The sequence below is a fragment of the Pogoniulus pusillus genome, chromosome 9 (assembly GCF_015220805.1).
Source record: "Pogoniulus pusillus isolate bPogPus1 chromosome 9, bPogPus1.pri, whole genome shotgun sequence".
Taxonomy (NCBI): domain Eukaryota; kingdom Metazoa; phylum Chordata; class Aves; order Piciformes; family Lybiidae; genus Pogoniulus; species Pogoniulus pusillus.
Genome location: NC_087272.1, coordinates 18153321 through 18171327, shown reverse-complemented (window position 1 = coordinate 18171327; position 18007 = coordinate 18153321). Strand labels below are relative to the sequence as shown.

General features: G+C 38.0%; 1 protein-coding gene across 8 annotated transcripts in view; it reads right to left on the bottom strand.

The window, feature by feature from the left end:
* Positions 1-18007, bottom strand: part of RAPGEF2 (Rap guanine nucleotide exchange factor 2) — a 195349-nt gene that overhangs the window by 72725 nt on the left and 104617 nt on the right. For 7 of the 8 annotated variants that reach the window (XM_064148732.1, XM_064148730.1, XM_064148731.1 and 4 more), the window contains 3 exons: positions 17225-17300; positions 13353-13520; positions 10809-10826 (listed from right to left, as the gene is read on the bottom strand). In XM_064148732.1, coding sequence (XP_064004802.1) covers positions 10809-10826; positions 13353-13520; positions 17225-17300 — 262 coding nt within the window. The remainder of the gene's footprint in view (positions 1-10808; positions 10827-13352; positions 13521-17224; positions 17301-18007) is intronic. The other variant, XM_064148736.1, reaches the window with a different exon arrangement.

The window sequence follows — 18007 nt, the reverse complement described above, 5'->3', positions numbered from 1 at the left end:
CAATATGTGAATGCAAAGTTTAAACCAACCTAGCAACGTCTAACAGATGAAAATATGGTGATGGTGATTTACAACATAGAAAAAATGTCTCTTGATATTCAAAATGTAAGAAGTTCTATTAATGTGATTAGATGAAGAAAATGCCACTCAAAGGCAAATTGTGAGCCTAAACAATTGCAAGAAATAAACGCTTGATTCCATTTCCCCATTCCTTCCTCCTCAACTGCCACCACTTTCCAGGTACAGTAGTGCAGTTCAAGTGTACATAACTTCCTGCTCACTATCAGTTCAGTAAATAATTATATATGATATTTTATAAGAAGAATATTTAAACCACAAGTTTAGCGAATGTGTTTCAGTGAAGAATGAATGGAATTTGAGTCAGCGTAAGACATCAGAACAACACATCCTGCAAAGCGTCTATCATAAACAAGTAGTTGTTGGTACAAAACCTAACAGCAACTTTGTGCTTACATACATTTGAAAACTCATGGATGAAATCCTTGCTTACACTTGAAGTTTGGAAAAAGACATTTTTGCAAATGCTTCTAGGCAGTTAGAGTGAGACCTTACTAAACCTGATGAGCAATAATGAGACGTGATAGGACATCCGCCACTGCTTTCCAAATCCCGCCTTTGTAAGAAAGCTGGCATCTATTTGAGTCACGGTAAGGAACACTTTTTTGAAAACCCAAACAAAAAAAAACCCAACACAGCACTTTTAAAAGTACCTACAAACACCACACAGCCTCGAACAATCCACCGGATTCAGGATTCGTAAAAAGCGGTCCTGAATCCAAGGTTAAAATTGATTGAGATCTCAGCCTCATGCACCATTTAACTGCTATGCCTCTCAACTGTTTCACATTCCCGAACCTAATCACACATGGATATTGTTCTCCTAAGCAGTGTCAACAATGCTTGGAGTATTAAACCTTTTTAGGTTAATGACAAATGCTGCAACAATAGATTACCTCAGATCTTCAGCTTCACGCAGACATTTTAACTCAACTGTTTAAAGGAGCACTTAAAATTGTATGCAGATTACATAAACAGAACCCATTCTTTTCCTGAAGTACCTCAAAACCACAAGTTATCAGCTCATTTTCCGCTTCCCTTTAAACACAAGGTAAAGTACCTATTCTGTTCAAAACCTTAGTCAAAAAACAACAAAACATTGTAAGGTCACCAAATCTACTGCCATTTCATGGCTCCAGTATCTAAAACACCACAGCAGGGGAAAATCAAAGCAGAAAGACAGACCCAGGGGCAAGGCAAAAAAACCCACAATCACTGTGTGCATTCCCACAGGTTCACTGTTAAGGTACTACTACACAGATATTACACATTTGTGCAGGTGGAATATAGACAGGTACATTGAAGAGTACATAATTTTAAGGATAGAAAGGACACAGGTATCTTTACTTTTTCCTGCTGTCCTCACTTGGCAAGAAATAGAGCTTTAAAATAATTTTAAGCTCAAGGCTATTTGACACAAAACTGTTAAGCTCCCAGGAGCATGCTTCTGAATTTTTATGATGCTGAGGCACACTCCATCCCTCTACCTTTATGGGAGAGATGGCTAGAAAACAATCTGATGCTCCCACCAGATTTCAAAACAATTGAAACCACTAAAAATCCTTACCAGTAATTAATTCCAAATGCTGCAAAACATTTAAATGTCCCCTACAATGTGAAAGTATTATTCTAATGTATTTAGACAAGTTTATTGCCACTAATTTAAATCTGCATTCATATGACTCAATTTCATGTAAGCAAGTTCCTGTTTGTCAGTGTAATGCAGACATAGGACAATCCAGGCACACCTCTGCATTTCCTTGAGAGCTTTGGGAGCTTCAAATAAAACTCTGTGAATAAAGGAAAACAAAACAAAACAAAATGTTCTCCAAGGTGGGGTTCTATGACCAATACACTGCTTCAGCCAAAACACATGCATAAAGTAATACTATTTACCAAAATGTTATTATTCATAAAGTGGTGGCATTAACATATTACAATAATGTTCACAGAACCACTAGCAACACCTGAAAAAAAAAACCCAAATCAGCTACAATGGAGTGATGGGTGCTGTTTTGCTAACACATTTACTGATGTTACAGACCATTTGAACAAATGCCCTTCTGTCGAGCTGCTGTTGCAGATGAATCTATAATCCGGATCTTTAAAATAATGACAAGCCCAGAGCATTCAGGCTGGTGCCTCAGCTGGGTGAATGTGCCACAGACTGCCAGTCTTCCTTTTGACAGCAGATGCATTTGTCACCTTCTGTGCACAGCTCTGTTTGCAGTACAGCAAACTTTGTCTGCATGTCATCCATCTTCAAATGGGAGCAAGCCATAGTATTCATTTAAAATACTTGCCATCAAACTCTTTTACATACAAACAATTATGCTAGAAGTGACATGAAGAAAACCTGTAACTGATGGATATGCATCCTAAATGTGACAAGATGCCCCATTTCTAGTGTAACTAATGTAGCTTACGAAACTGACTTGAGTGAAGGCTTACCACAGTAACTTTTCTGGACACCACATTTATTTATAAAAAGGTCATTGGTAGATTTAAAGTGTATTTTTAAAATGGACATATATTTTATGCTCCTACTTGCAAGATTAAATTGATATTTAACATGCATGTTTAAGACACTATATGATTTGTCTCTGTTTTTTATGCTAAGTAAAGGGTTATTACTTACACAAGCCTAAAGTGGAATGTATATAACATGGCTTTAGAAGCATAGATTACCATTATTAAATGATTAAAATCAGACATTAAAATTCCATATGTAACTTACTTCAACTGACAAAATGGTCACAGATTAGTTGAATTTCCTTAAACACTTTCAGTGCTTCAAGAGTGGAAAACACATAGTCTGTCAAGATATATTAAGCTTTTCCCAATGTTGATGAAATTTTCTCACTTTAGTGTAAGGACAAGCCTTTTAGATAATGTGTTAATTAAATCAGAGAACGTGCTTTCTGCTTTTAAACTGTGGGAAAAAAGGCATGACAGCAAAAAAGCAAATGCTCTTTTAAGGTCAAGAATTATGCTGTTGGGCACAGTACTAACGTGGCCTCTTTACCAGATTTAAACAATACCTCACCATCTGTACCATGCTGAGGACAAGGTTCACTGCTGAGTACTACTATCTTGCAGGAAAATCAAAATAAAACGAAGGTACCCACAAAAAAAAAAAAGACAAAGCCACATACCATTGTGCTCATGTTAATTCCACAGTGGGAATCCAGGGACACACATTTCACCTATGTGAGGCAGCCCCCATATTTCATGTTCTCCACTAAGTAACAATGAAGAACATCTTTAAGGAGGTTGGATACTTGCATACCTTTGTCATATGCATTTGTACTACTGCACTATTAGAAGTCAAGAATAAGACATTTTTCTGTGGTCAATCAACTATCTAACTTCTAAACTGTTACAATCTTTATCAGCCCCACTGAATCCATTAGCTGAAACGCACTGACATGCTTGCATTTCAAGGATGATTATTTTGGCACGGGGGGGGGGGGGGAAGTATGAGAGATCATGCAAGACAGAGGAACAATAATTTAATGTTTCAGTATAAAATATTAATAGTTGTTTGGGGTTTATTTATTTATTTCAAATCTTCTCTAAATACCAGCTGACTTTTTGTTGGGTTTGGTTGTTTGTTCACTCATTGGAATATTTGTTTTAAGCAGTTATACTTGAACTTAGAAACTTTGAGGGAGAATCTGAACTTCTCATTATGTTCAAGAGACAGGACTAGCATGCAACCTCAAGTGACATCAGGTTACACGATTACCCAAATTATGGTGGAAATCGAGTGCCATTCTTACTACCATCTGTGATATTGAGTCCTTTCTGTCCACCTTCTTGAATATTTATTTGGACATCTCCTGGAGTAACTACCTACTCATCTCTGGTATTCTGAAGAAGTTTAACTTCAAAGGGCTGATTGCTGTTACAGAGGATTTTCATTCATTCACTTCACTTGTCTGTTGGTAGGAAGTAACTTTCATTTTTATCCCTAGCCACAATCTCAAACAAGAAGACCTTCCAAAAAAGCCTAGTCCAGGGGTTCTCAATTCGAATCAATGCTAAAAGGAGTTTACCAGCACAAGATCATTTTCTTTCTGCAATACTCTTTCTTCATGCCCCCCCTGCATGTTGCCTTTGGCATAATGGGCCATGTGCATCAACATATGTTGAGTTTTGTGCCCCTGCTCTAGCAACTATATAGAGATAATTTATCTAAACCTTTTCCTTTTATCAGTTACAGAAGGAACACAACTTCCGTTGTGTCTTACTTTTACAAATAATTGTGAAGCAGAACAAGCCAAGCTGGTTTTAGACAGAAAAAGTCAAAACACAGTATTACATCCTACAAATAAAGAATTCTTAATGTAAAATTCTAAGAAATGCTTTTCCCCCCTTCCCCAGGCAAACCGAAGAGCCAGGTAACATCGACTGTTGGATGTCCCACTTTGCAAATTCAACACTACATTTTTTTCCTTCCAATTACAAGCTCAGTTATCTAGTGACAAATAAAATTAGGTAGAACTGCACCTACTACATGGAGTCTAACTAATAATTCAATTCTATATTGTTTTGTATTTTAAGGTTACTACCAGAACAGCTGTCAGTGTGCTTACTTTTACAAATAATCTCTTGTTCTAAGGTCTGAAAAAGACCCGTGGCATACCAGTTAGCTGCAGACCATTATACTCACTAAATTACAACATTCCAGAGTAATACAGAGAAGACAATTTAATCAAGTAAAAGGAGGAAAAAGTAAAGTATCTCTCATTTCAGCATGTGCATACAAACACATATATAAAAATAATGAGCAGAGTGCACAATCTGTGTAGTTCATGTCACTCACAACAACACATGTAACACCTGCCTGTTGTCTCAAGCCCATGACAAAACTTTAGTATCTGAAAATTCAAAGGTAACAAGGCTAACAGCTCAAAACTAAAGCCCAGCTCCCTATATCCATTACTTGTACAACCAAATATTAATACTTCAACCTTACATAAAATAATAAAAATCTTTTGCCTTACACAAAAAGAAAACCAAATCTTTCCACCAAAGATGTGTAAATAGATAGAATTTAAGATGTGATCGAGGGAGCTCAGCCTCACATCAAATAACAATTTTGTTTCACAGTGACCTGTGTATGATTAGATAAGCATGGTGAAGGAGAGGGAAAGAATTTACACACAAACCTTGAAGTAAATTCAAGATAACTACTGTGCTATACTCAGGACATGTTAGCTTCCCTGAACTGAACTGTCCACTACAAGACACTAACATGAACAGTATTTACACACAGCAGACTATCCTGGGCACCGTAACATACACATATACCAAGTACAGTAAGAAGTTTACCCACAAGAAGATTTTCTCAGACTTATTAGTGTTAAAGCAAATTGTTTCACTTTGGCATCTTTGGCCAAGAAAAATCTTTGCTTGCATTTAAGAGTCCATACCTGGAACGTATGATGGGCATTGCTGTATCTTCAGGCTACTGAGTCTCAACTAGACCACATCCCCGAGTGCCACATCTACTAAGCTTTTTAAAACCTCCAGAGATGGTGACTCAGCTAATTCCCTGCCTGTTCCAATGCTTTACAACCCTTTCAGTGAAAAGGTTTTCTCCTAATATCCATGCTAAACCTCCACTGATGCAACTTGAGGCCCTATTCTCTCACCCTATTGCTTGTTATTTGGGAGAACAGACTGACTCCCAACTCACTACAACCTCCTTTCAAGTAGTTCTTAGTTCTACAGCATGATAAGGTCTCCCCTGAGCCTCTTTTTCTCTAGGCTAAACAACCACAGTTCCCTTAGTAATTTCTCACAGGACCTGTGCTCTAAACCCTTCACCAATTTCACTACTCTTCTCTGAACATGCTTCAGCACCTCAACATCTCTCCTGTAGTGCAGGACCCAAGCCTGAATGCAGGATTCACCGTGCACTCTCACCAGTGGCGAGTAAAAGGGGGCAATCACTTTCACAGTCCTGTTGGCCAGACTCTTTTTGGTACAAGTCAGGATGCTGTTGACCATCTTGGAACATTTCATCTTTGACCTGTATCAGTTCTATATATACACTTCCTTAGTTGCTTGGAGTATTTAAATTACTACTTTATTTTTTTCAGGCTTTCCAATTCACTCAGCAAAAATACCATTTTAAATGATTCAAACCAAATACAGAAGCACTATTAAAAATTCTACAGAAGGTTCTGTTTCTGAGCAAAACCGACACCAAATACTAATAATTTTATCTTTAAATGACTATGTCAGGCATAGCTCACATAAGTGTCTCAGATGCTTGGGAAAAAGATAAACTGACAGCTCCTTTCCATGCTTTAGTGGGCAAATTTGCACATTAGGACTATCACTCATGGTGAATTATTTGTATAGAGATGCCAGTGTTCAAAACATCTGTATTGATATTCTACGAATATAATGCATCGGCAGACCCCATTTCCCCATATGTACTTTAGATGCAAATATTGTTTCTAAGCAAACACCCTGATACTGTGAGGATATCCTATGTTTAAAACACACACACACATGCATGTGCTCTTTATCTTCCTCACTATTAATTGAATTTCAGTGATGAAAATCCTGTATTTGTATTTAGTTACATTATGCAATGAACAGAATGACCAAAGATTTTTTTTCCAGCTGCATGAACAACCTTTTGCTTTGATGACAGACTTCATATTTAGTTTCATACCCTGCATCTCAGAAAGGCAATCTTTTATACACTAAAGAAGAGCACATCACAATTCAGTAGTAGCAAAAACCTCACACTAATCTGAAAAGTCTATGCTGATTAATAATCAGTTTCACATGTGTGGACATAAATATTGTTAATGCCATGCACTGTAAAAAAAAGCCTATTGTCAGTAATATAAAAACTCAATAACATTACTGACACTTCAGTGGCAGCAAAAAAAATAAAATGCAAACCTTCAGTGTTTCTCTTTGAATTTCCAAATATAATCACACTTACAAATCCAGTAATGACAGCAATGTGAACCCTTCCAAAGGGAATGGAAGAACAGTAAATCCCAATGGATACATGCATTCTGCAGCAGGGATGATGTAATATACAAAAATAGACATCCTTTGACAGAAGCTGCGAGTAAATAACACACTACATGCCATCAATTTTGCATTAGCTTGCTAGTAGACATTACTAAAAGGATGAGGAACTAACAATTTTGTTTTGCTTCAGGTGCTACACAATACAATGATAGCATTGCTCACACATAACCTAAACAGTAACAGCCCCTTAAAATATGAAGTTGTGTTTTGCTACAAAATTTGGGAATTTTATATTGTCGTTATAACATTACCAATAGATGTTCCCACAAAGAAACACCCAGCTTCTATACAAAAGATGGCTAACAGGCAATACTCAAATCATCACCAGAATCTCATATTTCAGATAAAATTACTCCACAGTTTTTGTACTGTCTTACTTCAAAATACACCTACGTATACATAACACAGTCATAGACTTCAGGAATTAGCATTGCTGATTGGGTTCAAATACTAAATATACAGACTATATTGTATATACAGGCTATACCGTGCCAAATTTCGGCCCCCCTCATTCAAGAGAGACAGGGACCTGCTGGAGAGACTCCAATAGAGAGCCACAAGGATGACAGGGGAACCTGAGTGTCTCCCCAGTGAAGACAGACTGAGAGACCCACCAGGGCTGTTTGAGAGGAGATCTCATCAATGTGTATAAATATCTGAGGGATGAGTACCAAGTGGATGGGGCCAATCTCATTTTGGTGGTGCACAGTAATAAGACAAGGAGCAGTGGGTACAAACTTGAACGTAGAAGGTTTCACCTCACCATGAGGAGAAACTTCCTTACAATGAGGGTGATGCAGCACTGGAATAGGCTGCCAGGAGAGGCTGTGGAGTCTCCTTCTCCAGAGACTTTCAAAACCCGCTTGGATGCATTCATCTGTTGCGGGGCACACCAAATCCCTTCTTCTCCTCCCCCACCTCTGTCTCTGGAGTTTTGAATGGAGGAAGAAGGCAGCCTGAAAACTGCTTTCCCCTCCCTTGTGGGCTTGAAGGGGGAACAGCAAAAGGCACCTTTCCACACATATACTGACTTGTGGGAAAGCCTGTGCAGGTATTGGCTAGCGATTGGCTGGATCCTTCATGCCCATTATATATGGCAAGTGGACACATTGTCTAGGAAAAAATTACAAGGAGTGAGGGGAAAAAAAAGGTGGAGTTCCTGCTTTTGGATGGTTCCTGCTTTTGCACCACTTTGTGCAGTCTCACTCTTGCACAGTTTGTGCTGCTTCCCCACAAGTCTGCAAGTCTGGCAAGTCCTTAAGTCCATTCAAGAGAGAGCTGCCAGCAGCACCTGGACATGGCTTCTCTCAGACCATAACCGTATCCTGACTCCCTGCTTGCTACCTGACCTGGGCAGCACACCAGCAGTTTACTTTTTTCCTGTGCTGCTAAGGCAGTGCTGCTCCATGATCTTTTGCCTTGTGGAAGCTGTGTCTGAGACACTTTGAACTTTGGCAGGTTTTATTTGCCTTGGACTTAATGCCGCTTAGATCCACAACTGGATATAGCTTGCAGAGAAATTCATCAGGAATCACTGCTAAATTCCTACCTCACCTCCGTGAGTAAAGTCCACTGTTCTCTCAGGTTCTCTGCTCAGCCTGGTTTATAAGTGGGGTAAAGCTGTGTTGTAGCTTAGTCTTTTCCATTTTCTGACTTTGCTAAATTACTAAACTTTCCCTCCTTGCGAAGATGTCCCGACCAAATTAGAACCTGTAAATAAACCTTAACTAGGTCTGTATACAGTTTGGGGGCAGGGCTTTTCAGCAAAATAAAAGTAATTCTAATTTTATAATTCTTGCCTTGGCCAATTAATTCTCAACCAAATCATCCTGTGTGGACCACCCTTGCTTTGGGGGTCCTTTCCAGCCTCTACTATTCTGTGGCTATGTACACCCATTTAGGATTGTGTATTACTTTCTAATACAATGTATGCATCAATCTCATTCCAAGTCACGACTAGATTATTGCCATCATGGAATAATAAAAAGAGGCACTTTTTGAAACTGCACATTAAATTTTGTAATTAGGAAAAGCAACTGAAAAAAACATCCTTACCTGGAAAAAGGACACTCATATTTGACAACATGAAGACCTAGCCCCTTTCTTATACAAATGGAGTATTTTACTTTAAATATAAACACTAAAAACATCAATAAATTTTATACTTAATATTTGACTGGAGTAAAAGTTGGATGAGAAAATCAGATACGCATGAATGTGCAAGTAAAGCACCTTTGCATAACCATGCTACTTCCCATTAGCAACACAACGTCAATTTAGGGGTGTGTTTTGAATTACTGCTTCTCTGCTCACATTAAACTGTTTCATAACCAAGAACAAGGTGAATCCAGTTCATTTTTTAAGTAAAGCAATCTCTTGGCTTCCAATTTGCCATAGAACATTCACAGATGCCTTTATCTTTACTCCCAACATTTTTCCTCTAACTGGGGAACAAACTAAGTTAGCATCCAGTTAAAAATTAAATCTGTTTTCTAAGGTTCAGCTACCATAACTCATGAAACTGTAAAGCAAATACCTTTAGACATCCTGCTTTCCCAATCATTTTTGACAACCTAGTGTACATGACTAAGGTAATACAGTAGTTTTTACAAAGGAAGAAAGGCACAGAAACAGACCTGCTTAACACTTCCAAGGTCAAAGACTTTTGAAAAAGGGGTTACTTGTGACCTCTTCATATCCTTTACACCTTTGCATGAAGTCAAGCTTACAGTGTGTCCTCGCTTCCTTGCTCTATAAAATAATTTTCCTAGACTTGAAAAATTAGCTCAGATGTGAAACTTTCTAGAAGCAAACACTTTTTTTTCTTTTTGCCCTTTTTTTTTTTTTTAATGGGAATACTCACAACTGATTCTGTGGTTTGCTCTTTGTTTTACTAAGTGAACTTGTATTAGAATGCAAGTGCTAGATAATCCAAAAAAACAGCAGGAACATTAAAAACCACAGCTAATTACAGGCATGAAAGACTGACAGTATTCTCTTAAACTGATTTCTTTAGGTCTCTGACTACTATTCCGACTGATTCAAACTAAAATGGCTGAAATTCTACACACAATACAGATAACTAAGTACACTAACTATATTGGCTTCAATTTACCCTCTAGAATACAACGTGCTATCAAGAACACATTATACCAAGATACATCACAATACTCTGAGAACAGAAGACAATCAAGTTGTACTGTTGCAGATTTTCAGCTAGCAAACTTTCTGCAGAGTTTTTGGGGCTCACTATGTCACACCACATTTCCCTCTTTCACTGACATGCAGGTAACGAAACATCAACAGGCAGCCTATTTTTTTAAATCAAAGATTAGCTCCTCTATGTAATGGAAGGGACACTTGTATTAAGTGTCTGTCAAACACTAAAGATTTCATACATATACTCTTTCCTTATTTTTCTCCACTTGCTCTATATCATAATACGTCAAAGTAAGGAAGAATGGTCAAACTGGGCAAAGGACTTTGTGCTCTCAACAAATTCCACATTTACATTAGTATTTTTATATCATAGTGAGGTTGCTCAAGTATCAAAAGAAAGGCTAGGAAGCAATTTTAGTCTTAACATTGCATCAATATTATGGTATCATTCTGCAAACCCACACATAAATTGTTAGTGGACCATACACAGTAAATTACAATACCTGAGGTTTAGTGCATTCCTGTGAGCCAAAATGAAATGAATGCCATATAGGAGGAAAGGAAGAGATGAACATTATCAAACATGCCATAGTACATTCCACCACTATGAAGATAATGTTAAAATATGTTAATGAGGGTCCATTATCCCTTATAGTTTGACTGTAATGTAGAAAGCCATGCCACGACTGAGAGCACCGCATTTCATTTCTAACTCTTGACAAGCACAGACATGCATCTTCAGTTCTGGTCTACATTTTCACAAAGCTATCGAAAACTTTCTTCAGAAAATACTTGAACTTTCTGAAGAAAAACATTCAGTGACTACTGCAATTAAAGCATTCATAATTTATCAGGAAAAAAAATCTACATGGTAACTACAGATTTAGGGTAAAACAAAAGATGAAATATTACATGTTTTGTGAGGATGCTATCAAAGCAGCTTTATTACTTACAATCTCATCTAACACCTAAACCACAACAAGGAAAAAAGCAACTTGAAAACAAATAGATTCTTCCTCCTTTTAACTAACACATTATTTAGTTCAATGTCTGAACATTTAATGCTTCTTTACCCAAAACTAAGAAGTAGAACCCAAGAAGAGACCCTTACAGATGCTGACCGAAGAATGGATGGGCAACAAGCCCATGAGTTATGTGCAATAATATGCTTTCAATTCTTAGGTGCTTCCAAAAGAACTGCTTTCTTCAGTCATTTTTTCTAGAAATTACACCAGAAAAACTAGGTCAAGGAATGTAAAACATGAAGGGAGTGAAGACAACGCAGCCTTTAACAGATGTGTTAAAATAATAACATGGCTAGCAGAAGCGAAAGAGAGAAAAATGCTTACAAGATCACCAAAAACTGTAAAAATAGGATGGGCTAGGTCAGCATGGCTAGTCTTGGCTATACTGTAAAACTCATTTCAGCTCTGTGTCTCTATTTGCTTTGGAAAAAAGGAACAGCCAGTCACATGCACATTATTACACTTTTAAAAATAATGTTTGACTGTCATTATTGTGCATTTTACAGTTTATTTGGCAATCTCTTCCAACTCACTATGAAAATTCACTTGCAATGAATTTCCTTATATATATATGCAAAATTATTATGAACTCGCACAACAGAATGGCACAGAATGGGTTTTTGCTCTGAAGTAACAGTTAAGCTTACAAAAACTTACTAGGTATACCTAAATTTATACAACAGGCAAGAACCTACGAATGCAAATGGCACTGCAGAGGGCAAATTACCCTTCTAGAGTTGGATGAAAATCACTAGAACTGTTTGGTGAGCACAACATATGCACCTAAGTAATATGAATAACAGCAGTTCTTCCTGTAATTCCTACCAAGTCCAATACCACAGACCTCTTTTTCAAAACCAGACCAGTGAAATACTTAATCTTCAAACTCAGTGAACTGGCTTGATTCATATTAAATTTAGAGGCAATTAAAACTGCACTGAAATTTAAACTACTGAAAGCTGTTGTATAAACAAAACCAAATTGTTAACATAAAATGTAATTATTCAACTCATGAGGAGAAGCCTGTGTAATTAACAGATATAACCAAACATCTACACACTTACAGACACACAGAGGAGAGCTGGCAAATAAGTCAACGGATAAACAAGGAGAAATGGAAACAACTTACAACTGCATTGGATCAAAAGATGGTATTTTAAAAACACTAAAGCTCTAATCCTGCAAATGTGTATGCTTGTGGCTTACAGGGTGTAAATTGCAGCCCAATGAATTAAATGAGATTAAATATGCACAAAGTTACTTATGTCCATGCCTTCATGGTTTTAACAGATTTGGGGGCTTAGACAAGTAAGAGACAACAATGAACAGTTTTTCAAGTATATTTTTCTAATTTGAAGTTGAAATCAATACCAAAGGAACATATTCATGCTGTACAGCTTTTCTCAATTTAAGAGCCATATAAAATATTTTGAAGAATAAGGCAATTAATTATCATTTTATTTAAATTAAAAAAAAAAAAACCAGATAAAATGACCAAATGATCTCCCTGACGATGGGCAGACTACGTAGCTCACTCAAACTCAAACATAAAGGCCTCTTGAGGCTGACATCAGTAAAGGTTAATTTTACATTTAAATTCTGGATACTAAAATAAAAAAAGACAGATTTAATCAAAGAATTTGGTCTCCAGCAGTGAAGCACGATCCTTTTCAGGCAGCAACTGTTATCAGTGTCAATGAGCACTCCACTAACTATCCACAAAGCTATTTGTATAGTAAATTAATACCAAAAGGAAAGCAGAACATAGACTCTTTGACAATTTCAAATAATGACTGGAAGACTAAGAAATCACACATGACACAGCCTTAAGAAACATGCTTTTCAGCTCTGAACTAAGATGCAAGCTGCACACATGTTCACATACTGATGGAGGCGAATGCACAATGTTTTAAACCACCATTTTCCCGCAGGAGAACCCATCTTTAAAGATGCCTGCAAGCTTGCCAGTTTTGATTGTTTTAGTCTTTCTGGTTTTGTGAATCATGAATACAGACAGCTTACCGTATGATAGCCTCTAGGTAGAGGTGGCTTCCCCACAGGATAAGGGTCAACAGTATCAATAATGGTTTGGCGCTCTCCTTTTTGGTTGATTTTTCTAAATCTTCTTCGAGATTGCCTGTGAGAAGCTTGGCGCTGAAAATACTCCTCATTTTCATCCATGTAGTCAACCTGAAACAAATGCAAGGGAGAGTCATCTCCCAGAAGAAATAAACACGCATCTGCTTGTTAGCAACACAAATTCTCAGTTCAGGAAAAAAAAACAGCAGTCAGCTGTGAAATTCCCTGCACCGAGAAATTTCAGCACCAAGGCAGAAGCCATTACTCAAAAAAAAAAAAACCCCAAAAAACAGCAAAACATTGGTATGAACAGCATCATGTTGCAAAAAAAAAATGACAGAGTACAAATTCTCCCTCCCCCTTTTCTTACACAAGAACAAACATTTAACCATTTCATACACTACAAAAGCAAAACTGGTATGAAGGAGTATTTGGTAGCTTTCCTACTGACTTCTATTTGGTAGCTTTCCTACTGACTTCTATTTGGTAGCTTTCCTACTGACTTCTATTTGGTAGCTTTCCTACTGACTTCTATTTGGTAGCTTTCCTACTGACTTCTATTTGGTAGCTTTCCTACTGACTTCTATTTGGTAGCTTTCCTACTGACTTCTATTTGGTAGCTTTCCTACTGACTTCTATTTGGTAGCTTTCCTACTGACTTCTATTTGGTAGCTTTCCTACTGACTTCTATTTGGTAGCTTTCCTACTGACTTCTATTTGGTAGCTTTCCTACTGACTTCTATTTGGTAGCTTTCCTACTGACTTCTATTTGGTAGCTTTCCTACTGACTTCTATTTGGTTATCTTCCCCAAGCAACCTGTGGCAAAGCATTTGCCCTTCAATAGACAGTACTGGGTTTATTATTGACTTCAAATATTTTGATTCCTAATAGACTGGATTTACATAGAATAGAATCATAGGATGGTTGTGTTTGGAAGGGGCCTCAAAGGTCATCCAGTTCCAACCCCCCCCACCACAGGCAGGGACATCTCCCACTAGAACAGGTCGCTCAAGGCCTCATCCAACTTGGCCTAGTACACCTTCAGAGACGGAGCAGCCACAACCTCCCTGGACAACCTGCTCCAATGTCTCACCACCCTCACTGTGAAGAACCCTTTCCTAATGTCTAATTTGAATCTCCCCTCTGCCAGTTTAACCCCATTACCCCTTGTCCTGTCATTACCAGACCTTGTCAATAGTCCCTCCACAGCCTTCCTGTAGGCCTCCTTCAGATACTGGAAGGCCTCTATAAGGTCTCCTCGACGCCTTCTCTTCTCCAGGCTGAAGAGCCCCAGCTCTTGTAACCTATCCTCATAGCAGAGGTGCTGCAGCCCTCTGATCATCTTCGTGGCCCTCCTCTGGACTCACTGCAACAGTTCCATGTCCTTCTTGTGTTGGGGGCTCCAGAACTGCACACAGTACTCCAGGTGGGGTGTCATGAGAGCAGAGTAAAGGGAGAGAATCCCCTCCCTTGCCCTGCTGGCCATGCTTCTCTTGATGCAGCCCAGGACAGGGTTGGCTATCTTGGCTGCACATGCACACTGCCAGCTCATGTTGAGCTTTTGATCATGCCAGAACCCCAGGTCCTTTTCCTCAGGACTGTGCTCCAGCCGTTTACCACCCACTCTGTATTTGTGCTTGGGACTGCACCAACCCAGCTGTGGGACCTTACACTTGACCTTGCTGAATTTCATGAGGCTGGCCTAAGCCCACCTCTCCAGCCTGTCCAGGTCCCTCTGGATGGCATAGAAGCAAATAATTGCAAAATAGCAACAGGAAGAATAAAAATCACCTGTTAGGTACTTTCTAATACAAAGAGTCTTCAAAGTTCATAGTCCTAAATTACTGCACAACCATATACTCAACAAAAATATTTGAACTGTGAATTCTGGCTTTCCTGAAAGATAACAATACTTCTAGAGTCATTTGGCTGAAAATCAACATGTCTTCTGTGTTCACCCTACTAATAGAAACCTTACTCAAGCACTGTGTGGTGGTAGGGGAAGAGTTAAACAAACCACACAGATAAACACACAACTTTCAGTAATGGCTATATATGGGGACTCCGTTAACTCCTCATCGGTTCCATTCTCCGGAGATAAAAAGTAATTCTGAAGACATAGAGAAGAGCCTGGGACATCTTGCAAGGTTCCTCCATATTTTTCAACACCAAAAAGAAATACTAGAAAAAATGCTCCTAGGAATTTGCAGCATATGTGTGTCAGAAGTGTTACAAATTACTGTGCTCACAACACTGAATACAGCTCTCAGTATACTAACACAAGAGGATGAGCAGAGTTCCTGGTTCACCAGGAAGGGCTGGTAACACCCTTCACCACTATGTATTTCACATCTCACACTGTCACATTTGCATCCTAAACCTCTCTCACTCCTCCCTCCCGAGGCCCTGTGAATGAAAGTTACCATGCCAAGAAATCTGGCAGTGGGATTTCTTCTGTTCAGGGTACAGGTATTATTTTGAAAGGCTGGATTTAAATGTTGTTTCAGCTGTCCTAATTTTTTACATATATAAAAATCTATCTTTATATTAGTTTTCCTTATAACTCAAAGAATGCACAGAAGAAAGATCCGCAGAGCTACCAACTGAAGTGTATATACCTCTGGAGAACAAACCTGGCACAACAAACTGTTTCCTGAGTTTGTGGTCAGATGTGAGTTACACAAACTGTTCAGACAAACCAGGAGCCTAACACAAGGACAAACGAGGAGGCAAAACAGGGTGATTTTTGAGAACTGCCCTTTACAAAGCTACAGAGAGTTTTAGTTAGAGATAGCAAGAAAACAGCTGGCATTTCTCATGTTGTCCTCTGCTTCTGCTATATTGTATTAACTTCATGAGATGATTTTCTTGATTAGAGTTGGAAGAGAAAGATCTATCAAACATCTGACAGAAAGAGCTACCACTATGCAATAGTTTTTATCTGTTTGCAGTGAAATTTCAAAAAGCTTAAACCCCACAGCAGCATCCCTGCACTTTTATGAAGGTAAATTAAAAAGCTACCATGTTTATCAATCTGCTTTAAATAAGTAACCTAATCTCTTCTACAAGCCTAAAGCTGTACCACAATTTCCTCAGCTTGTGCAAGTTTTACAGGAACTGTCACTTTTTAAGAAAAAAGAGTCACAGATGATAGTTTAAATATGAGTTATCTATACATGGCTTAGATAGTTGTCACATCTGTATCATGAACTGGTCGCTGAGTAGCAGAGAGGAAAAAAGACAAGTACTTAGCCTACTGATCGTGCATTTGTTCAGAAGATGCACCCTGAAGGGGCAACTGAAAACTTTTGAGCCTATGAGCTCTCAGACAGTGGTCTTCTGCCCCTGGACTACAGTAGATACCAGATAAGTCAATAGATCTTCAAAATATTTTAACTGCTTCTTAAAAGCTCAGATAGTTGAGAATAATTTCAACTCAACAAAACATGAATTACTTTAAAGCTAACCTGAAATCAATACTTTTAAGCATATGTGCTTATCTATGCAGCTTAAAACCCACACAACATAACAACTATCAAAACCAAAAAACAACCCATAACTGCTCTACTGCTCTGCTAGCACAAGAAAACTTCAGTTTTACTAGAGATCTGCAAAAGGAAATGTAACAACATTACAAAAGATGCCTTTATCAAAATATGTGTACAAAGAATAGCAAGAAAACTACATATGACAACTTAGATTTATTAGAAGGCTATGTACAAAGCATAAAACTCTACGTTTTAGTGGGAGTTTGAAGTGTTTCCAAGCTGGTTTGTAACATTTGAAAGCAACTGAACAAAAAAATTACTCTTACCACAATCATTTCAGACGGCTCTAAAACAATGCATTCACAGCCACGCCTGAAGCTCCCCGCTGAACGCTTGCCAAAACTGAAGGACAAAAATACTTCAATCAGAACAACAATCAGAGCTATAAAATAATCATACTTACATCTTCAGATATTGTAATGCATATAAAAGTGTACATGGCATACCTCTGCACAAGACAAACTTCATGCATATATCCTTTGACAACTGATACCCAAGGATCCCATGAGCTGTATATTTTGTCTTCACATAGTATTATATTTACATACTGCAATTTAGATGCTAAATAATTTTCTTAACACTAAAACATCAATCAAGTCCTGTCTACTGAGGATGCATGGTTGATTCTGAACTACATTAGAGTTTCATCTAGTATCTTCTGACATTACAGTATTAAGTTACTTAAGCTATCTGCATTTCTACAAAGAAATCTAACCAGCATACCAAGGAAAGAATGAAAAGGCTGATCGACTTCAATTAGCACTTTTTTCACTTAAAATAAATTAATAAAATATGGATGTTGACTGTGAGCAAACTGAATAGATGAGGACAAAAGGTTGTTCTGCCTTTCCTGACATTCTCACCTTAGTGCAGTAATTAATCATGATACTATTGTGCTTCCTGTCAAATAAAATAGAAAACTCTTTTAGTTTTGGTTTCTGAAGTCCTCTGTCTATATGCGATGCATGTGTCTGCAGGCTTAACTGCAAAGAATCCTTGAAATTGCAGCAGTAAAGGTGGAGCTCAGAGAACCAGTACATAATTCAGTG